Here is a 23,688-nt window from a genome sequence, read left to right on the forward strand (position 1 = left end):
TCACGGGATATTGGCATGGTTCCCACGGTCTCCATGGAGATATAATCTCATGTGTGGCGAGGTGTGCCAGTATGAAACAAGAATTCGAATATATTTGTGTATGTGCCACTGATCTAACTTGTAGATCTAACCAATACACCAATCGGTCTCTATAGATCAGGTCTGAGACTGCGATGCGCGATGGCTCCATAGAAGAATATATGAGCCCCTCCCATGGTCATATTTAGCTTGAATTGTGTAATTTTTCAAATCGTTATAAGATTTAGCCTCTCTCTTTCCGTCGTCACTCAAGAGATCTCTCTGTCCGCAACAGAACTTAGATTAATATTTTCCCGATTCTGATCATCGTTTACCAAATACACATTGCTTGAACGCTGCTTCTCCCTTTTCTCCTTTCTTATTCCACGAGCCTTCTTCGTGCCTGGGATATTTGTCCTCCTAACTCCGACGGCTGGTTGCCGTGCAGCGGGCCCCGAGCCCAGTCGCGGCTACATAAGGATCTGCATAACAATGTCAGGAGGGGCGTTGAAACAAAACGGAAAGTAATGTAAAAATTTTAATGATAAGATCCAGTCCTACGAAATTTTGAAGGGTAGATTGGCAATGAGTAGGTGATTTTCTTTGTCCATCTTTTGAGTTTATTAATTAAGCTGTTGCTGTGTTGTTGTTTAGCCCATAAAATTTACTGGTTATTTCTTCTTCCTTTTTCATAATTATTAATTTATTTATTCAGTTACTTTATCCATAACTCGTTTCTTTGTTGAAGTGCAATATATTTTCAATGCAATGATTGAGGCATCAATGATATTTTCGAACTTATGATGTGCCGTTGAAAATAACTAGTCAACGCCGATAGAATTCGACATTTATGACCGCAAGCTGTGCATTGGCGAGAGGTTATGTAAGAAGTGATGTTTAAGGAGGCTGTAATTCGCCCTCGGCTTTGGAAATGGAACATTTAATGAGATATATAGGCATGATCGTTTGAATGTGATATGCCGAATTTTTTTTCTCCCAATTTTAAGCAGAGTGAAAGAAATATTGACATTTCTCACTATTCATCACTCTACTAATTTTTAATTTTGCTTATTTCGCTGAAGGGAATGATTGCAGACATATGAACCATTTTTTGACTAATTTTCAAGCGTCGCATGTGTTAAATATTACATTTCTGTCACATAATCTGGGATTTGTAAATACTTTGATTTCGTATTTGTTCACATTTGCTGACATTATTTCCAGACATGGCAGTTTGGGGAGGTTCAGCAATTTTTCGTACCTAAGGTAGGTAGGCGTCAGTTAAAAAGTGTGGAAGCTCTTGTCTCATGGTTTGACGAAAGGACGATCACCGAAGCCCCCATCCCCCCCTCCTCCCTCCACCGAACCCCTCGTCTCGGGAAGTGTGAACATCCCTTCGCCCGCCTCTCACCCCCCATCTCTCGCCCCGCCCCGAAAGTATATAATCCGAAGGGCCCCCCATCTCTCTCCCCCACCCCTCCACACTCGTCCCTTCCCTCCATCCAGCCTTCCCCAACCGCCTTCCCCCACCGCCCATATTATTATTCGGCGCACCCCTATTCTTCGCAGCATCCATCCCCTGCTTCTTCAGAGCCCTCACCACTACCACACCCCTGCGTTTGCCCCATTGTGCTTTTGAGGGGCCATTACCCACTGAAGGTGTGCCAATCCGGGGGTCTACTGGTCGTGTCCCCGACAGGCTTGGGCCCTCCCTCGATAATTGTGGCCCGCAGTCAGGCATTTGAGATGATGTCAAACATCCCCCCACTTCCGTGGCGACGTTATGCCCATTATGTGTAAGATCATTGATGTTAGAAGTCCATAAAATTTTACATATTTAAGTGCGTGAGGAAATTTGCTCTTTCAGTGAGCCTAAGTATGCTTGTTTTGGGGATTAATATATTACATGCAGGTAAGGGTTTGAATTTTCTCTCTTCCTGCGCATCTGCGTGCCGTCTGTCTTTCCTTAATTCTGTTCCACGAAAAAACAGAAGAAAAATCTGCTCTAATGGCTACTTACCTCAAATTTTTACTTATGGCACACCTATTAGCGCACTCAGTATGTTGTTCTTCGGAATATATTCCCCGGAAAAGTCTCGAGACCTAATGACCCTCTCTTTATGGTTTGAAATTACGCCGAATGTGTTGCTGTTTTTGAGTAAGGCTCTAAACTTTGTACAGAAATGTAATCAGGTATATTCAGTAGTAGTCAACGTCTTTTGCAGTAACGTAGCTAAAAGATTAACTCTATGGGTAAGTTACTTATTACTGCGCGGTTGCCTTACTTAAGGTACGGGTGTATACGAGTAAGATCCAGTGCATTTCCCTTCGTACCTTGTGTCTGAATTTTGAGCTCTATGTATTTACAAATCTGAACTATACCTTATTGTATGCATTCTCCTGAGACGAAGTTCTAAACCTCACATCTTAAGCTTAAGCTGGTTGACCATCCTGTTGGGACAAATCCGGTATTTTTAAATATCTTCAGATACTCGATTAAAATGAGGAAAAGAGCCTATTTTTCAAAATGTGAGGGGCAATTCGGATATTCCCAATGAGAATATTGTTATTTTTAGTTATTTTTGTAAGAGTAGTTGGAGCTTACGTTAGACAATCGCGTGTTTAAATCCTTGAAAAAGCGAAACCAATTAAAAGACTGACTGCATTAGAACTAGTGGCAACCGTTGATGTGAAAGAGTTGGTTGAAATTAAAAGTAATGTGACCTCTACCTTACAAGGTATTTGCCATTTTATAATGACGAAATGTAAACAAAATGACTTTGTTAGAAAACACTTTCCAACACGATATTATTCTTTCAGAAAAGTATTATAATGTCAAATATGTGTTGTCACACAAATACCACGTTATGTTTAGGCCTGCGGCTCTCGAGTAAAAAGTGGAGGAAAATCACTGAAAAGTCGTCGAAATGATTGTAGAAAATCATTTGGCATTCTTTTACGTAATAAATAAACAGTTTATTCTGGATATTCATGTTTCAATGTCAGAGCTATTAATGTTATTTCTTCGCTTCTTAAACTATACGAAGCTTCATAAATATTTGCTTCTGCATAACTTTGTACTTGTTTATTTTGTAAGTCTTAATTTTTTATTTTCCTCTGAGCTCAACAAGTAACGGAACCTTCTTAAACGGAACTCTTTACTCATGTTACAGTACACTCCGCAAATGCGGGTACGCACTTGTATTTGTGGAGTGTATGGCGCTTCTAAAGCCCCCTAAGAAAATTTTAATGAGATTTTTGGGACCATATTCAAACAGTATTCGATGGGTGATTGTGTCGTTTAGTTAATAATTAGAGAATATCTACTCTAAGAGTGGTGTAAACATTAAATAGGAAATATTATAAAGTTAACAGTGTCAGGCTTAACTTTGTGGTATTCCTTCATGATGATGGGGAGAAAAATAACAGAAACTTTACACTTTCACACACTTTCAATGCCCTACGACCATGGTTTCGATGCTGCCCATCATGATCAGGTAGAATATAACGAAATTTTTCAACTTATATAGTCATGTAAGTAGGGGAGTCATAGTAAGGCAGGGGAAGTAAGGGAGAGGGGGGTAGTGAATTTGCAGCACTCATTCGTGGGTGAAGAGAAGAATTCGAAGAAGAGAAAAATTTCGTTATATTCTACCTGATGATGATGGGCAGCATCGAAACCATGGTCGTAGGGCATTAAAAGTGTGTGAAAGTGTAAAGTTTTTGTTATTTTTTACCCTCATCAGGGAATATTATGATGGCATTGCATATAATTTTAATAAGCAGCAATATTCGAAAGTATAAAAATCGAATAGTTTTGCGTGCGAATACATTCACCAATCGATGAGTATAGTGACTTGGGGTTAGTATGAGTTCCCTAAATCAATGACTCTACACGACCATTGTCTTAACTGGTTTTAAAACTATTTTATACGTATAATTTCATCGGAATTAGAATCGTAGTCGGATAGAGTAGTTCAATTGACTTTTTTAATCGCACACTCATCCTTTTACACATATCGATCCAACCCTGAAAAAAATATTGTGGAAAAGGGTATCCCCTTGACCACCTCACTCTCGGAAGGTAATTCAGTCAAGCGTATTGAAGTGGCATGGAGTTTTTCCCCTCTCGCCGTGCAAATGTTCATTTATTGGACGGACGTTAGTTCGCGGTCTCTCTCTCTCTCTCCAATCGGCGCGTCCTGCGTCGAGGCCTTCCTTTCTCACCCCTTCCATCCCTCGCTCCAACCCTCCTCTCCCCGGTCGCCCACTCCTCTCCCCCACCCACCCCCAGCATCACGCTGACTCGGCGATCTTCCCTCCTCGGCCCCGCGCCTCCCTTTCACACCCAGCCCTCCTCCCCTCGCCCTTTGTCTCCCTTTCAATACCACGGACGGGCGTTATGGGGTTAAGTGCCACGGCGTAAACCAAGAGAGGCGGAAGAAGTGGGAAACACGGGCGCCATCTTCGCCCGGGGTGGTTGTGGTTTGGGGCCACCTCCGCCCTTCGAGGAGATTGCTTCTCCGAGGGTCCCTCGCCGACTTCCCCGGTTGCCCCCCTTTGAGGGCAGGAAACCATGGGGTCGCTCGACGCCCCCCTCCCCCCGCGCCCCCGGCTCCTCCATCTCCCCGCTTCTCCCTCCCCAGCCTCCTTTTCAATGGACCAACCTGCTCCCTCCTCTTCCTTCGCCCCTCCCGTTCGCCTCCTCCCCTCCCGTTCGCCTCCTCCCGAATTCCTCAGACCCTCGTGTGTAAGTGCCAATATTTTGTTCCCCCTAACTTTTTTGAGATCTCCCATTGTGTGTAAGTCGGCATTTTTTACGCGTCGCAGGGGAACAGAGGAGGAAGAGAAGAAAGAGGAAGGAGATGGGCCGAAAACTCGAGGAAACCCCTTATCTCCACCCTTTTGACGGAGACGACTAATATTGCTACTTTTTGTCGACTTCCCACGTTTCGTCGCGGGGGGCACAGGGGTGGGGAGTTGCCGAGTGGGCGGGTGGGAATGAGCGAGGGGGAAGTGCCCCCCGCATGCGCATGGAGAGTAGGACGGGGGGGGGGCGCGAGGGGGATTGCGGGCGCCTGCCGAAGAGGACATTTAGAACAAAAAAAGGCGTGATTGCCTTGTTGTCTGTCATCAGGGTGGCCGTCTCAGTTTTATGCGTGGCATTTCTTTCACGTGCCAATTTTTTCCTGGAACTGAACAAATACGTATTGCAGTTTTTATTGAAAAATGAGGAATCTCTACCCTTTTAGAGTTTATTAAAAGTAGTCGATACAAATAATTGAAAATGAAGACATTCGAGAAAAGTTTTAACTTCTATTTCCTGCCTGCAACCTCTATTTTACTCTACTATTGCCTTTTTTACTCTTTAGTCTCGTTGCTCTAATTTTAAAAATGTGTTCTCTTTCCATCTTCAAATGATTCATACCATTAGGTCAAAGGAAATTAAGGAAGTGGCATTATAGAATTAATTTGGATCCTTAGCGCGTTTATATGTATGCGAATTGTTCTTTTAAGAGCATGTGTCATCCCAATAAACTCCCCAGAAGAGTAGTTAGTAGTAGTGGTGAAGAGTGCTCCAGATTCAAAATGTTCATTTGGTGTTATCCTAGGTGCATTACAGTTCAGTTTCAGTTTCTTCAAATATTATTGATATAATCGAATTGGACGCCTTCTTGCACTGCCTGCTTTACTCATGCTACTCTTTTACATTAGCGTATTCCATGTTGAATAAAATATATATTCTGCAAGTCACGTGAATATTCCCGAATGTGATTCATGTATGCTTAGTTTCTAATACATGCATGTCACGGTGATAAGAACTCTCCTTAATAATTATGTTTAGGATATGGAATTCTCTTGAAGTTAATTGGAATACTGTTATTGTATGAAGCAATTTTTTCGTTGCACTGGTACTATGATTAAAATCGTCTCCGATTGCGTGTTCTTCTTTCCTTCTTAGAATATCTCATTTAATTTATTAAATAGTGAAGGGGTGCTCGTGCATGACTGACAATGATGCCATGGAGAAAACCAGATTTTTCAGCGGATATAATATTCCGTGGTATTGCTTATTCTTATGATTTATTTCTTAATTACGTAATTACCATGAGTTAGAATCTTCCGAGTGAAACTGGGTAACTCTTTTGCCTCTGATCTTTCTCAATCTCTGCCGCATTTCGTTTTGGGACTTATTCAGCCTTTCAAGTTTTGTAATACTAATTCTTGTAGGGCGTTCACTCTCAGGTTTCCGCAACGTTTGTCGGTGGAATTTCTCTCGATTTTTCGGGTCTTCACCGCGTGCGTTGTCAGTGTTGACAACAGTTTCGCTGGTGGTCCAATCACTGTCTTTAGTTCTTCAAGCGTTATTACTCTCAAAAACAGAATAGAGAAAACGGATGCCTCTTTACAAAGTGATTGGAAGAGATACCGTCGAGAAAGAGCCAATCAGGAAGCAGCTAGCTCGCGGTATACCCTATACAAACACGGCCTAATCCTGTATCCTGTTTACTTCCGCAATACATCTACATCTACATAATACCCCGCAAGCCGCCGCAAGGGCGTGTGGCGGGGGGTGTTAGGTCACCAACCGTAACGAGGAAAAATACCACATGCAAAAAAAAACAACACGGAAAATTACACCCACAGCAGCGCACATACTCATGCAAAAATCCCTTCATCCAATACTCATGCAAACACATATACCGCAAAACAACTAAAAAACTGCACCCCATGATGCAGCACGAAAGCCATCCTACAACACGGAAGCCAGGACACAACAAGCAAGAAATTGAAACATCACTACCACATGAAAATGTACCACGAAACACTCTGCCCCCAAAGAGTCTGCAGAAGGCAGGGAATGCGACCCAACGTTGCAGGTAGCAGGAATTTGCCCCCGCGGAGAGGGACGAGGGATTGAAAGGGAAACTTAAAAACAGATGAACAGAACACGAATGAGGTCATTCGGAAAGAATGGGTTATTACAGCAAAACACATAAGGTTAGTGGAAGAGCATGCATTTAAATACAACTAATTATTTTTTAGACGCTGAGGGTGACAAGTGGAATTTTTGCTATCTATAACCCTGCAGTTGCTATCCCGTATTGTCCGTGGGAAGAAGGAGTCCTTGAGTCGGCTAGTTCTGGCATCTATTTCCCGAATTTTATATGCATGATCCAAGCGACCAATGTATGTAGGAGTACGAATAATTTGCGAGACCTCGGTGCTGAAACATGCGGATCTAAATTTATTTAATAATTTCAATCTTGCATTGAATCGTCTCTCAGCCAATGATTCCCACCCCAAATCCATGAGCATTTCGGTGACGCTTTGCGTTTTATCGTAGGAATTTTTTACAAAACGGGCTGCCCGGCTTTGAACCTTCTCAATTTCCCGAATGAGACCTTTTTCACTCGGATCCCACACGCTGCATGCGTATTCTAAATGAGGCCTTACAAGAGCGTGGTAACAACGTTCCTTGACCTTCGAGTCACTTTTGCCGACAATGCGTCTAATAAATCCCAATTTTTTATATGCTTGGCCACAGACTTTACGTATGTGAGTCCCCCAAGTTAAGTCTTTGGTGAATGTGACACCTAGGTATTTTACCGTATCAACTACTGCTAGGTCACCTCCAGCTAATTTGTAAGCAAATCCCGTTGATCTTTTAAAGAAATTTACCACTGAACATTTATTATAATTTAGAGTCAATCCCCAGTTAGAACACCATTTAGTAATGCAATCTAAATCCTGCTCTAGAATAAAACGATCCTCATCCCCATAAAGTCCTGCTAAGTCACTCTACTTGTATTTATAACGAGGTTTGACCAACGTGAAATCACACCTCTCCTTCATTTTTCAATGAAAATATTTCCCGCGTTTTCGTTTTATGGACCACAGTTTCCTTAATGCCGTATCGCAGATGTTAATAGTAGTATGCTCTCGACATGTTTGGTCAAATGAGAGTGTAACTCCTCGCTATTCTACTTCGTCCCTCAATCTTATAGTTACTCCTGAGAAACTATATGCGTAAGGATTTCTTTTCCCCTGAGTTCATTTCTGCACATTTTTTCAGACCTTTTGGATGTCCATCTTCTGGCCCTAAGCGCTCACACGTCTTGATCACTGGAGAGAACTTAAAAGTCCGGTCGTTATATGCGTAACCTATAACCCTGGTAATGATCGGCGAAGGAATTGAAGTTTTGGGTGAGTTTTAGAATTACTGAAAACCACAGTAATCAAACAGAGGGTTGATTTGCTAGGTAAGCGTAGAGTTCACCCAGTGCGCAGTCCAACGATGTGTGACATTCACACATTAGGTTAGGGGGTCCAGTTTCTTCTTCTGTACCGCCTATGGTTTATCAGGGACATCTGGTACCCGAAAGTCATTCATTTTAGGGGAGGCTTAGGTTTCCCAGAGGTGCCAACCAAAAATCGAACCCGGACCTCCCGAATAGTATTCAAGCGTTCACCCCCCCTGGACTACTACGACCCTACTTCCCTGATGTACTCAAAGGGGGAAAATATAGGGGACCGACCTTGCTTCCCTGTGACATGTCGGAGACTATATTCGCGCAATCGAAACTAATTACGTTGGTCACTGCTCAGGTCTACACCCCACCAAGCAGTCGTTTGGAGGATGAAGTCGACAGGGTCACACGATCAATTAGTGGAAATAGTTTCGGATGTTCCTGGAAGGAAACATTTGATATTTTTCAACTTTAAAAAGTTTTTCGACAAGGTTTCCCTTAAGATGCTAATTATTTATTAATATTAAAAAGCTTTATGATAGACAATAAAGTTATATGTTGCAATCAGAAATTCTGAAATAGTCGAACACAAAGGGTCGTAATTGGTGGTACGGTTAGTAACACAATTTGTATTTGCACGGTCATAAGTTTTTAGAACTTCCCTCTTCGTACCTCCCAGTTCAGCGTACACCTGTCTTGGTATGGTGGAGATCTATCGTATGGTTTGTTTGTGGTTCATTTTTATTCCCTCCCATGTTCGTATAGCAAAGAACCTTTTACTTGGGTGAAATAAAAACGCGTTTTTAACTAGATTTCCACCAGCGTGTATGTAAATTTGCACGTTTTTCGAGGTTTTTTCATTGAACGCTTTTTACCTTTTCCCGTCCTCTTCCTGATCCTTTACCAATCCAACCTGATGCTTGCACCCCCTGCCACACACATATTTGGCGGATCGCAGGATATTATTGTGATGTGGATTACATCAATTATCGCGAAAATCGCATATTCATTACTATTTCATAATTATTTATTCATACTACTGTTCCTAACTTTTTCACTGTCTCTACGGGCAACATTGTAAATCAAATCAGTGCAAATATCTTTTCGGTGCTTTAATTTCCCCATTTATAATCTGTTCTGTGCCATCTTCCCGGTATTAATCAAAAGCGACTAGATTCATCCCAGTCTCTAGCAATCCCTCCGTATACCATTTGTTTGCTCCGTATTTTATATTGTCTCTCGAAAACGCTGGCGATAATACGACCTTGGTATCTACAATCCTCTGCCAAAACGGAGATAAGGAAGACCCTATTGCCGGTCCTATCCTTTGGTGTAAAGACTCATAATCAAACATAAAATACTCTAGGGGTAGTGTTGAAGGCGTGACCTCTTCTGGGTAAAACACACATCCGGGATATATGGATCAAGTAGTAAAAATTTAGGTTTAATTTGAAGAGCACTGGGTAAATGTGTTGAAAAGATCAAATAGAAATGTTATCTTTCGGTGGTTAGGACACATTTAGAATATGCTGCTACTATATGGGATCCTAATGAAATGGGATTGATTGCCGAGTTGGATGACGTGAAGCACAGAGGAGCTAGATTTGTAAAACGGTGTTGTGATAAATTGAGTGGCGTATCAAGATTATTAGAGGAAAAGGGTAAGGATTCACTCATGGGACGAAGATTAAATTAGAGATTTAAGCTCATACATGATTTGGAAGGAGTTTTCATTAGCGATAATGTTACAAATGTGTTATTAGCCCTGTTTAAAATGGTAGGGTAGATCATTTGAATAAAATTAGAGAGATTAATTCCGAAGAACCGACAGATTAAAGATGCAACGGACGGTAAGGGATCAAAATAACTGTAAGCGACCGCGTGACGAAGGGGATGGGAGTATTGCTCTTTTATCATTCTAAGTAGCTTAGTATTCTTCCAATATTTCATCTAGCCTTAGCTTATTAGCCTTGCCATTAGCAGTTCGTCTCGTAGAGCAGTATTTTTTACGCCTAAATACCGTAGTGCGCACACTTTTAGTTATCATTATTTAAATTATTTTTGCTAAACATCAAGAAAAACTTAATTTTTAATGTTGAATGCCTGGGGTTGAATCATCTGCTGCCATAAATCCTAGCGGTGACTTGAAGGGTGCTATTCAAAGTTGGAACTTTCTTAACTCATAATAAAATATGGGGGCTATTTTATTTGGTCCACACTGGATCTACTATACTGTGGAAGAGATTCTAAATGTAAAATGACACCAATAAGAACTTTTCATGGCGCACTGTGCGAAAATATTTCGCAATATACGGTGAAGATTTTCATGGCATATGTGGAAATGAATAATACTAATTCATGAACTGTGAATATGGTGCCCGTATTAAGGCGTGTGAGAGTTAGTTTATGCAGGACACCACCGGTCTGATTGGAGTATTAGTTCAGTGAGCATTGGGTCCACCGAAAAACTAAAGTGCCCTACGAGTAGAACTCATTTCAGTCAGCCATCGAACTTCTTTAGAATAGAATAAAATGTCTCCTATGGGACTAGTCCTGCGGAGCCGACAATGATATACAGTTAATAAACCAGCTAGACAATTGGGGAAGAGGAGGGAGAAGGTTGGGTCTATCTTGAAGTAAACTTCAAATCCCTTGTTGAAAATGCGAGGTTGGGGCTTCGGGGAATTAAACATTGTCAGGGCTCCGGATGAAGTGGTAAAATTTATCTAGGCAATCAAATTTATTAAGAACCACCACCTCGTTTCCAGGTTTTCCTCGTCTTCACGTTTTGGGGCGACGAAATCGTGGTTATTTACGGTTTTCCTGAGTGATGCGAGCATTTCCAGACCACTGGATTGATGAGAAAAGCGATGTTGATATCAATCTGAAACGGCGTCAGCGTCTTTGAACTTAGACCTAAATTGTCATCCCTCGCAATAAATTCACAGTCGACGATTAGGTTTTTCAGGTCAGTGAAACTGATTGGGAGCAGGGGGAGATGTTGGAATCTTTTCTGCAGGAGAGATACTTTCGCTTTGTCAAAAGATTTGGAAGGATGATCGACCGCTAAATCATGGATTCAAGTTCCTTCCGTTCCGTGGCTTGGGCTTATGGCAGGATAGAATCTGTGTCGAGCTGCCAGCTCCCGGTTGTGATTCGTAGAAATGTGCTCTCTCTTAAGGCTGCGTAGGTTTTTTTATGATTATTTCTGGAGATGGATGCTTTCAATTGAGGAATGGATCCTAAGGATGGACCCTAGTTGATAAAACCGGTCGCATAGTTTTAGTCGAGGGAGTTTTGGAGAAAAAGACAAAGTTTAATGTTTATTTGTAAATCTGAAATGGTCCATTCGTTACATTGCAAAAACTCTGCATTCCCATTGTTGTTTTCTGAAACACGTTTTTCTTATATGCAATATCTTTCATTGTCTCCTAAAAGTAGCATTTCGTTGCCTTTTCAGTAATTGCTCCCTCAGATAATTTCATTTTACTTGTCCCTAAAATATCTAAGCCAATTCCATTTTCGACACGAATTCTTCGTCCACTTAATCCAAGTAATATGGCATTTTATGTAATCTTAAGTGGTGCTCAACTCAACGGATCCATGAAATCTCTTTAATATTGCTGAGGCGGAGTTGGGCATTGGTATTAGTTTAGCTTCGGAATATTTCAGTCAATATTTCATCTATTATGTTATTAAATCAGTAAATGAGAAAAAAGTTGGCAGACGGCTGTTCCTCAGCATGAGAATGATGTGAGAAATGTGCCCGTCGGTTGTGATTCATCGAGCGTTTGGACATTGCGATGTTGAGTCACCGATCATAGAAAAACATTCATTTGAAATCGATAGATCATCATCCTGCGATCTATATTTAAACTACTCAATATTATTTTCCAATGTCAAATGGCATGCCATTGAAGGCGATGCGGATATACAGGACGGCTGTATCGTGAACATTTTTCGTGTAAAATGGGGCCATCTTGGTAGTTGCAGGTCTGTATGCCATTAAAATATTGTCATATCGTAAAGGTGAAGTGTATATGCGACATAAATGGTGAACATACCGATGTGATGTGATATGCTACGTAAAATACGATAACGTCTGCGTGGTCTGTGCAATAAATGCGCGAACTGGTGCAATCTGGCGGCCATGACGCGGACTATAGCCCCGCCCACTTGCGGCGCTAGTTGCCTGAGACCCAATGAGCCGTCTGTGCTTGGCGGATCGTCGAGCTGTGCGTATGGTGCCAGTTATGTTAGTTTCTGTTGTCCCTGTTTTTACTGTTTGTCGAAAATGTAAATTGACGAAATCACAAAGCAACGAATCAACATAAAGTTTTTTGTCAAAGTTCGGTAAAAGTCATCAAACAATTACTGAAATGTTGACAGGTCTTTATGGTGGAAATGCTCTGCAGAAAGCATCCGTTTTCAAGTGGATTAAGCGTTTTAAAGATGGCCGACAAGATGCCACGGATGATGCAAGGCGTCCTTCAACCGCCTGTGTTGACGACAACATTGATCGTGTGCGGTCCCTTGACCGTGTCGATCGTCGAAAGACTCTCCGATTAATAGCTAATCAACTTATTTAAAGAAAATCAACAGAGCACACATCTATTTAAACCGAACATGATGGATGTATCCTTCACCAAGACTATGCACCTGCACATTCGGCATCGATTGTTCGCCAGTTTCTGGCTACAAATTCAATCACCATCCTTGATCATCTTGCGACTGCGACTTATTCCTATTAGAAAAATGCAAAAATGTGATGAGACGATATCATTGGGAAGATGTGGGCACAATAAAGCGAGAAACGACGATAGAAAACTAAAAAGCCTAACTGCCGAGGACTTCCAAGGGTGCTTTAAACAAGATGGAAAAGAAGATGGAATAAGTGCATAGCAACGATTGGAGAGTACTTTGAAGGTGACAAAATCGATGCAGACTAAATTTGGCAATAAAAAGTTTTTATGGCCTCAGTTCGCGTATTTATTGGTATTTACCAACGCGTTTCCCCTATAGTGATAAATATTTGCTTTTCAATTACTTAACTCAGTACTAGTTGAAGATGCTATGTACTGTCGGTTCATGCCAAGTAAAGCCCCAGTTGAAGAGAGTGAATGGGCTAGGAACGGAGGGTGACAGCACAAAAAATATTATTGGTGGAACAATTAAGGGAAAATAATTGAAAATTCCCGAAGATGAAAAACTGGAAAAAAGGCCGATTGGACAGAAGATCGACTGATTTCTTAGAATATGAATATAACTATTTCCTGGAAGGTCTGTAGGCCGAATTAAAAAATTCTTAACCGTGTATAGTACGGAGAGGAAGGCGGCGGTTTGAGTGAACGGGGGCAGAGGGGGCGGGGAACACACAAAGTGCGAGAGAGAGTGGGGGGGAGCCGGAGGAAGATTTCAAGAGACGGAGGGGTTGAGGAGGTATGGAAGGGGGGAGGAGCTCGTGTGTGTGTGAAAACCTTTTGAATGGGATTCCCGAAAGCGGCTTCGGGAATAGAGATCGACTGCCGAATTGAGATGAGCATCGGAATACCTATATACACCACACACATGCCTTCGTACATACTTCGTCCTCCCTTTCTCTCTCGCTCTGGCCTTCTGCTCCACCAAACTCCTGCCCTCTCGACTTCATATTTGATTTTGAAAATATCCCCTGCCTCCGTTGGGACCTTTTCACACCCTCTGTAGAGTCTGTCCGTTTACGCGAAGTTCTTTTTCAGTTCCGCCGATCGCATTTCCATATTTCTTTTTATTTTTTATCGCTGCCATTGTGTGCGTGGACGGAGGACGATGTTATGCTCGTGTATTGGAGCGCCATGTGACATGTTCCGCGCGAGAATTTTTGAGCAATTTACACGGATGACATGGGTCTTTTATACGGGTGCAAATAATGAATCTTTGGGATCAAATCCGGAAATTTTCCAGATCGCAGATCACATACTTTTTTTTCCGGGTGTTATCGGCTGATGCGTAACAATATCGCTTTCGCACTGTTCGAAAAAATGCTTTCTCTCGGGTAATGCTGAGGCGCCTTATATTTCAACGTCGATTACGAGAGTGAAATAAATGTTTTCAGGTGTTGGTAGTTTTTTTCCGCAATCCTTCTTTCCAAGTGTTGAACATAGTGCTCGGTGTCAAGTGTCATTTTATTCTCGTTTATAATGGATTCCACTAAATATCGATAAGTGATCAATACATTTTTCCTTGCTGTAACTCTAGAATATTATTAATTCCACGTTAACATGAGACGCCGCTCACGCTGCTATGTTAACTGATTTTAAAGATATTTGTCTCTTCTGTAAGGATATTTTTATTGAAACCTTAAAATTATAGATTTGGCTACACACTGGTGATGGCAGGAATTTCTGGTTAAAAATTCTGTGATTTACAGGTAAAATATAATCGTGGACACACAGCTATGTACATTTGTTTTAAGAGTATAGTAAGGGACTAATATGCCATGGAATACGAATATTTTTTATGAGCAGCTGCGGATTAGCGTCGCCATTCTTATATGGTGGCTTTCGATGTATTTTCAATCATTTTTTGAATAGTATTGCTCAATTTGGTTAGTTCTCTTCGGAGTATATTTCATGTCCACGCGCTGGCAGTGAATTTCGTTGAGATATTTTTAAATGGAAAGGAATAATTGCGAGCATTTGAAGGTATCCCATCTGTAAAGTCTCATCAGTATTCAGATAGTATTTTTATGAACGGGGAAGGCATTATTTATGTTTGTACATAATCAATTATAAGATGGCAAGAAATATTTTACGAGGAGATTTAAGGAGCGGAAATGAGATAACCACTCTCTCTCTCTTGCGACGGTAAACCTTTGTCGGGGCACGTATGAGACGGCAACCATAAACATTGATGAAAAACTGTGATGTACAAAAGTGCGATTAAAATCATTGCTGACTATCACATAGAGAACAAATTGGAAGAGTTGTCTCACAGGGAGGTGTTATGGGTCCCCAACTTTTCTTCATAAACATTAAAGACCAATATATCCCAGCTAACAGCATCCCCATATTCAATAGCTAAGTCAATATTTCATTCTTATTTGGTATTAATTTAAATGAGTGAAAACCAGTGATAAGAAAAATAATGCCCATGTCAAAGAAGAATATAAAAATAATATGTAAATGCTATCATACATGCTATCCTGTATTATGTCTAATGCTATCATATCAGGTTAATGTAATTTTGAATGTGGCTCCTGAAACTAACGGTGAATATTTAAATAATATTCAATGCGCAGGAGAAGCTATCATTGTGCAGCATAAAAGAAAATCATTTCAATCTTGGAATGAAGATTTAAATAATATATTTGAAGAACCTGAGGAAACGCCTTAGGTAGTGTTTAATAATGAAGATAATAACCAGTGAGCATTTAATTCGCATTTTTGGTAAAATACCTACTAAAATATGCATTTTAAATACTTATAATTCGTATTTTATTCAAGCAATTGTCGTGCGTATAGTTAAACTCATAGTGATGTTGTGTAAGACCATATGCTGATTATTTCAGAGGCAATTGGTATTTCAGTAGGTACCTTCACATGAATATTAGAGCATTTTTACAATGGAATAATGTCATGGTTGAACGAGGTGCAGTATTTTGCAAACTATAATGAAATCTATTGATGATGGTCGAATCATAAAAGGAATCACTTTTGAAATTAATGTCATGATTTGGAAATTATAAATTTATCCTAAAATATGAATTATATTGCACTGAAATTTTCATGAAATAAACGTGGGCATGTAATTAAAATGCGTTTTGGAAAATCGGGCGTGGCAAACTTCGACAAATTCCAACCAACTGCGGATGATGCCGCAACAGCCACTTTTAACCGAGTCATCCGCTAAATGTGCATAAGAGTGCAACAATGTTTTACACTCTGAAATCTACATCCACTCAATACCCCTCAAGTCGCCGCGAGGGCGTGGGGTGCAAGGTCACCACCCGTAAAAGAAATAAAAACGAAGAACAATAATTGTTGCATTGCAGTGACAAACTTTTTCAGATTTTTTCCATACAAGTAATGGAAACGTATTCAAAAGCATTTCCAGTTAATTTATTCATTTTTGTAACTACAAGTACAGTTTCAAGAAAAAGAGGTATTCCGTCTATCTACCTGTGTTATGATTTAATGATTTCAACAAATCACGGACGATCATGGCGTTCTATTAATAAAAATGTCATCCTTTTATTTGCTTTGCCATTTTTTACGTTTTATTACATGTACGATATATCTATGCCTATCTTTGCCAATGATATCACAGGTTCGTCGTTATGCCACTGAAGTATCGCAAGACGGTCACTGAAGTTATTAATAAATATAAGAATTCTTAAAGGATTCTGCTGTTTTCAGCCTGACTGACGGAAGAAGGCTAGCGATTTTTTGGAATAACGGAATTATCAGAGTTTCTTCGTAGAAATTCATAGTTACATTTTGTGGTACGAGTGGAAGTTGATGCGCTGTCCCGATTAATAGAGATAGAGAGGTAGAAAACTGAAGTGTAATTACGTAGCGTTTGATGTGTTTCTTAAAAAATGAATGTAGGTTAATGCTCTTTGTTTCCTACGTTTAAAAGAGATGTGGTATTGCACTTTCTATTTCCTATGGCAATTCAATTGCTCAGTGTCGTGTTTACACTTAAAGAGGCATTCTCATTTTACGAATTATTTCATTGATAAGGGGTGATAACGAGTCATCGTTATTCTAGCTTATTCTCATCTATCGCCATACCGAGGCCCTTAAATTCTAAACAGAGCTTAAATGATCGTATCGTACAAACTCCGATCGTATGTAGCTCGTATCAATCCTCTACGTTGTAGTTCATTCCCATTCATTTAAGAATACGTATTACTATATTCTAATCCTAAATTCATTGCTAAGTAAATCCAATTGAAGTCATAGCTTGCTAGTGTGGTTACGTCCTTGACTCCCAAACCAAAGTTCGAGGGTTCGATTGCGCCGAGGTGGGTTTTTATCCACCTGGAACTTGGGTGTTTGTAATTGTTTTTATTGCTACTTAAATTTTAAAAGTCCGATGTTAAAGGCCAAAAAGTGCCGTTTTCGGAGAAATTCAAAAATAAACAGCTAATTGAAGCCTAAGACAACCTAAATTTGCGAACAAAATTAATGTCTGTTTGTTATGGTTTATTTTTTCTCAACGATAGGCACAGAGAATTAATAGCTGCTCTAGTTTCTCAGGTACTCCTAGTCCAATATTAGTCCTCGATGAAATACTTTTGTGCGTTCTTCTCCTTCTGCTTTTTATTGATTATTCTTCTTATATTCTTCGCGGATAGTTCTTCAGGCTTATTTTTCGAAAGTTCTCACATTGTTTCAATTTTATTTTTGATAGCTACATGGTTACATTCTCAATGGCCATCAGTATTCCTCCATTCGCACATCACCTATTAGATTTTACAGCTACCCCAGCCTTTTTATGATTTTTTTGTTGTTTCTGATCTTTTTTGTCCCTTCAACTCTATTTCCCATGCTGAATACTTGGCCGCAAAATATTGAAAACAATTATGATGTGCTGTGTCACTTCATAAAAGATTAAAAATTTTTCCTGAATTGAGACTACACTTAACTTCGAAAGATACAAATCATTCATTAGGCATTGGAAAAAATTGTTTAACCGGATTTCATTCTAGTCTCAGTGCTACCTTTTTATAGTAATGTCCTGCTTGTGTCCTATTTTTCATTAATTGCTATGTTACGCACTGTTATATTGAAGATTAGCTTATCATTTTAGTTAAAAAATACATTTGCCCTCGTCAATGTGGTTCTGAGGATAAAAAAATATTGTTCTGGAGGCTGTTGGTACTCCTCCGCCGTCCATAGCTCCCGACCTGTGCAAATGTTTCCGAAGCCACTCTTTTCGGGGGGCGACCGAAATTCGCCGTCGTTAAATACGCTCCCGCAGTGGCCCGCCCAGCGACCATTAATATCCCCTTCCCCGTAAGTCACTCTCGTCCCCCTGGATTTGTGGAGACCCCTCGCCCTCCCCCTCCTAGATTACTCTCTCGCACCCCCCGACACCCCATCCGAAGCCCCCTCTCTCCTTGAAATGAGCCCATCCCCCCTTTGTATCTATAGTTTCCTATTCATTCGCATCCCTCCGTCACCATTAGCCATTGCCTAGAGACGCCCATTCATGCTCGAGGAATTTGGATTATCCGAGGTGCCAATGAGAGAGGTTGTGAGGGTGGGGGAGGGAAGCAGGAAGAGGGGCTGGGTGGGGTGGGGGGGTGGAGCGGTTTCGTTATGACGGGCTGGTTGCCATGGGGGGGGGAGGGGGGGAGAGAGAGGGATGCTGTGCGTGCCATTGGTCAGGGCGAGGACACCCTCGGGCTTTTCATTAAGGATGGCTCCCACATTCGTTGCTCTCGTCGCTACGAGGGCTCTTTTGTTTTTACGAGCTTTGTGGGATGAGGGAGAAAACAGGAGGCACAATGGTCATAATCCGGTGGGAGTGAGGAATCCGTTAATTTACGGGAAACATGGCTGGAATTCTTCTCCTTGTGGAAATATTTACGGCCACGTGCTTTGAAATCTTTTAATAAGTTTTCTCTTGCCACCGTGCACACACCGAATGATGTCATAATGCAATTATTAATAGTGATAAGAGGCTTTCACATATAATTGCATTTCCCGATCTATAAAATGCAGATAATTGCAAAATGTCAGTCTCTTTCCAATCATGTTTTGAGAGCGTTTGAATTCTGACTGGAGGGCCCGGGTTCGATTCACGGGCATGCCACTCTGGGTACCTGCAGCTCCACCCGAGCTATTTGATTTTTCGGCTAACAGATCTTCCTGGGAAGCCGTAATCGGTACAGGAAAAGGAACTGACCCCCCTACCCTGCTAATTTGTGAATTTCAGATACCGTATTGGGCTTAATACTGGGTGAACTCTACCATCACCTACCAAACGAACCTTCTTGTTATTTACTGCGTTTATTTATTTTTTTAGTAGGTCAATATTCCTTCGCAGACATGAGCACAACATTAACTTTTTTTAGACGCATGTCATATGGGAAGGATTTTGACATCGAAACACACGAGAGTAATGAAAGTTCATACATTTCAGTAATACTAATTATTCCCTAGACGCTGTGGGTGCCAAGTGGGGTTTTTATTATCTATAACCCTGCTGTTACCATCCTGTGTTGTCCCTGGGAAGAAAGAATCCTAGAGTCTTCTAGTTCTGGCATCTAATTCCCGAATTTTATATGCATGATCCAAGCGACCAATGTATGTAGGAGTGCGAATAATTTACGAGACCTCGGCGCTGAAACACGCGGATCTGAATTTATTTAGTAAGTTCAACCTAGCATTGAATCGTCTTTCTCCCAATGATTCCCGCCCTAACTCCAGAAGCATTAGAATAACGCTTTTCTTATTATCGTTACATTTTTAATCAAACGGGCTGCTTTGCATAGAACCTTCTGAATTACCCGAATGAGGCCCTTTTCAGTCGAATCCCACACTACCTGCATATTCTAAATGAGGCCTTACAAGAGCTTGATAACAACGTTCCTTGACCTGTAGTCACTCCTGCAAACAATACGTATATGAAATCCCAATTTTTTATATGCATGCCCTCAGATTTTACGTAAGTGGGTACCGCATTGTCTTAAGTGATTGTAACACCTGGGTATTTTACCGCATCAGCTACTTCTAGGTCAACCCCAGCTAGTTTGTGAAAAAATAAGGTAGATCTTGTAAACATATTAACCGAACATTTGTTATGGTTTAATGGCAATCCCAATTTTGTACGCCATTTAGTAATGCAATCTAGATCTTGTGCTAGAATTAATTATATCCTCTTCCCCAGATATCTCCCGATAAATCACCGTGCGAACCGCGAGCATTCTAATCTTATTTTTCACTTAACGTATCAAATCGTTAACAAAAATCAAGAAAAGCATCGGCCCGATTACTCTTCCCTGAGGTACCCCCGAGGTCACTCGTAAACTGTCAGATTTAGCGCCAAGAACTAGCCTTTGTTCCCGCTCCTACAGAAAGTCTCCAACCCAATTGATCGCGCTCCTGTGTATACCTGCGAATTTTTATTTATTAATTAGTTTACCATGGGGAACCTTATCAATGGCCTTTCGAAAATCCAAAAAGATCACATCCGCCTATCACTCTCACCCGATAAAAGTACGAGTCGTAAGTCATGTGAAAATAATCCAAATTGGGTCTACATCTACATCAATACCTTGCGAGCCACCGAAAAGGTGTGTGGCAGGGGGTGGAGTACCAGGAGGAAAGGGTAAGGGATGAGGGGGTTAGGGTTTTTCAAATGGATGGGGAAAGGTGAGGGGAACCTGCAAAAAAATATATAAATATAATCTTATAACCATGCGCAGTCGCTACCTTGTAGGTTAATACTTATTATGTCGAGCCGGCTCCTGGGGGATTTCGATTACAAGCATTCTGGCCTCTTATTGTTCTTGAAAAAAATGACCATTTAAACCTGTCAGTCTTGCAGTCAATCTCTCTAATCTTATATTCGTGATCCCTCCGCCTGTAATACTTTGGGGTTCGTATTATGTTCTTAATGTCATCGGAAAAGAACCCATCTTTAAATGTTTTTAATAAGTTTAATCTTTATTTTAACGCCGCTATTTTAGGGAATCCCAGCCAAAATTTTCTTGCAAAGTAGTTACGCTTCTGCGTTGGTCATAACAAATTTTGACAAATCTAGCCCCCCTCCGCTGAACTCGATGCAATTCCAAAATCAAATTTATCTCTTGAGGATCCCATATACTGGCAGCATACTTTAGGCGGGGCCTGACTAGGGCAAGAAAACATCGTTCCTTCACTTTTTCGTCACATTTACCCAGCACTCCAAGACCCTTGTAGGGTCTCGCGAGCGGGTTTTCCTGAATCCGTGCTGATTGGCGCTGAATAAGGTAATGCTATCGAGGTGTCTCTTTATGGAACTGACAATAATGTGGTCCAAAATTTTTCAACATATATGAGAGAAATGGATCTTAATTACTGGGTCCTCCCTGTCACCACTTTTAAAAATAGGCGTTATTCGCACGGTTTTCCGATTCTTAGGGACTTCGCACTCTGTGGATTTGCTGAATTCGAGGTACGGGGCGATGTTGGGAGCCAAGTATTAAGCACCATAGCCGGAATATTTTCGGAAACCTGGGATTTGTTGGGTTTAATCTCTGTGAGTAATTTGATAATTACTTGTTTATCCGCTGTAATGTTTGCCATGAGCTCAGTATGTATTGTATCTGGGAGATCCGCGGTGGCAATATCGTACGTGAGAAGGCATTGGAAGAAATTATTTATAATATCAGCTTTTCCATCACTTTAAGTGTAAGTGACGTCATTATAATCCTTAAGCAAGCCATGGTTCGCTTACCCCATTTTACTTCCCTAACAAATGACCAGAACGCTTTAGGCTCACTGTCCAAATACTCGCATATTACTTTACGTTTTACAGGGTTCGTCCGGAAAATAAGTGTACTGAGCTCAGGAAAAAAAATTTATTACACTTTTACATATCTTAAGCTAATATTCCTCAAAATAGGACCCTTGTGAGTCGATACACTTGTTCCAGCGGCGTTCCCATTCCTGGAACGCTCCCGCGAAGGCATCATCGGGAACCTCTCGAAGACTCGTCGTCGACCTCTTCTCTGCCCTCCACGAATATCTTGTGCCACCGAAAGATCATGTTTCTGGACATGGCTGACTCCCCGTAAGCCTGGTTAATCATACCGACAGTTTCGGTAGACGATTTCCCAAGCTTTACCGCAAATTTGATGGAATAACGCTGCTTCGGCATCGCGTTCCGTGACGTGGGTCGAGCGTGGAGGTTCGCGTTAACAGAGCTCCTCACTACACCACAGCTCAGAGCCGACTGTCTTTTTCAGCGTCGCTTGCCAACATACCCCCCTCCAATCGCAGCCCGTCAGAGCGGTGCTGGGCGCGCCTGGAGCGGCGGGAAAAAATCAGTAGTCAGTACACTTATTTTCCGGACGAACCCTGTAAGTCTCGTTGGTCGCTACGTAGTTGTCTTTTGGGTTCAATTTTGGAAGATCTTTACTTGTCCAATAAATGTTTATTCGCCGAGGATGTATGCATGTTCTAACCCGCTTTCGAAGGTATACCCTAATCCCATTATTGTACCACCTGGTTCACGATTATTTTCAACGTATTTTATAGGGGTCTGTGATGCCTGTTTGCATAATATTGGCGAATTGTGCCCAAGTTTCTTCCTCTTTGGTATGACTTAAGCTTGTTTTGAACTCGGGCAGTGAAGAGTTTAATTAATAGGCAACATTTTCAAAGTGTGTTTTATGGCAGTTATAAATTTTTATTTTGGTTTTAATACTCTTTTATTTCTATGTCGAAGTTGACATGAACGGATTTATGACCACTCAAGGCCTCGTCATTAGCTACACTCGTAATACGTTCTGGTGTGCTCGTAAGAAGTAGGTCCAATATGTTATTTCCGCGGTTGGGTATGCGTACTGCTTGATGAAGGGAGAGAACAAGGGAATTTTAATGTCAGTATGTGTATAATTAAATGATATAAATTTTCCTTATCCAGTTTTATTTGCCTTCCCTCCCTTCAGATTAGATGGGTACGATCTGTCATCAAAGTTTTAGGTTTTTGAAGATTTGCCCTATTGACCCTATAAAAAGGAATTTAACGTAATATCTAATGATATTTTATACTCCTACGATAATTTGAATTTGAGACTTTTTATAAGACTTTATGCATATAAGTTGCTCTGATGGTTTATATAAGTGTAAAAGAGTGCATGCGTTAGACTTCGAAGTAATATTTGACAAAAATTTGATTTTTAAATTTATAATAACAAGGGCTGTAAAAATATTGTATAAATCATAGCCTCAATGAGTGAAATAGCTGAGTCATATTTAGCAACTGATTTAAGGAATTCAACGTTATGTAAATCATCGAGATTTTTTGGATGTTGGAGGTTCCCACTAATATTGACAGTTGGGAGGCTTTAATTCCTGCTCAATCCTTTCCTTGATGAAGATTTTTCCTCATTGAGATTTTCGTGATTTTTTTTTGTCATTTCAGTGTCGACTTGGATCGCATCTTGGACTTGAAGGCATATAGCGGTGCGGGCAGTGAAAGGTAAGACACGTTATTTTAGGAAAAATTAATTATGTACGCTGATAGAATATTAGAAGTAATAGTCTTGGGTGTTATGTCATTCCATGAGCATTAGAGGAACCTACAAGGAACCATGCATCCTATGCCTTTGTGTACTTATTTTATGAACTCTGGGTTATGTGTCGTGTGGGCAGAGTGGTTGGGATGAGTCTCACCAAAACATCCCTCGGGTCGACTGCCCTCCCCAAAGTACACCTCC

General features: G+C 40.9%; 1 protein-coding gene across 1 annotated transcript in view; it reads left to right on the top strand.

The window, feature by feature from the left end:
* LOC139699052 (zinc-regulated GTPase metalloprotein activator 1-like) overlaps positions 1–23,688 on the top strand; it is a 253,362-nt gene that overhangs the window by 101,062 nt on the left and 128,612 nt on the right. Inside the window, exon 10 of the mRNA XM_071598058.1 lies at positions 23,394–23,450. Within this exon, the coding sequence (XP_071454159.1) occupies positions 23,394–23,450 (57 nt within the window). The remainder of the gene's footprint in view (positions 1–23,393; positions 23,451–23,688) is intronic.

This window comes from Hetaerina americana, unplaced genomic scaffold (genome assembly GCF_022747635.1).
Source record: "Hetaerina americana unplaced genomic scaffold, ioHetAmer1.1.p SCAF_10, whole genome shotgun sequence".
NCBI lineage: Eukaryota > Metazoa > Arthropoda > Insecta > Odonata > Calopterygidae > Hetaerina > Hetaerina americana.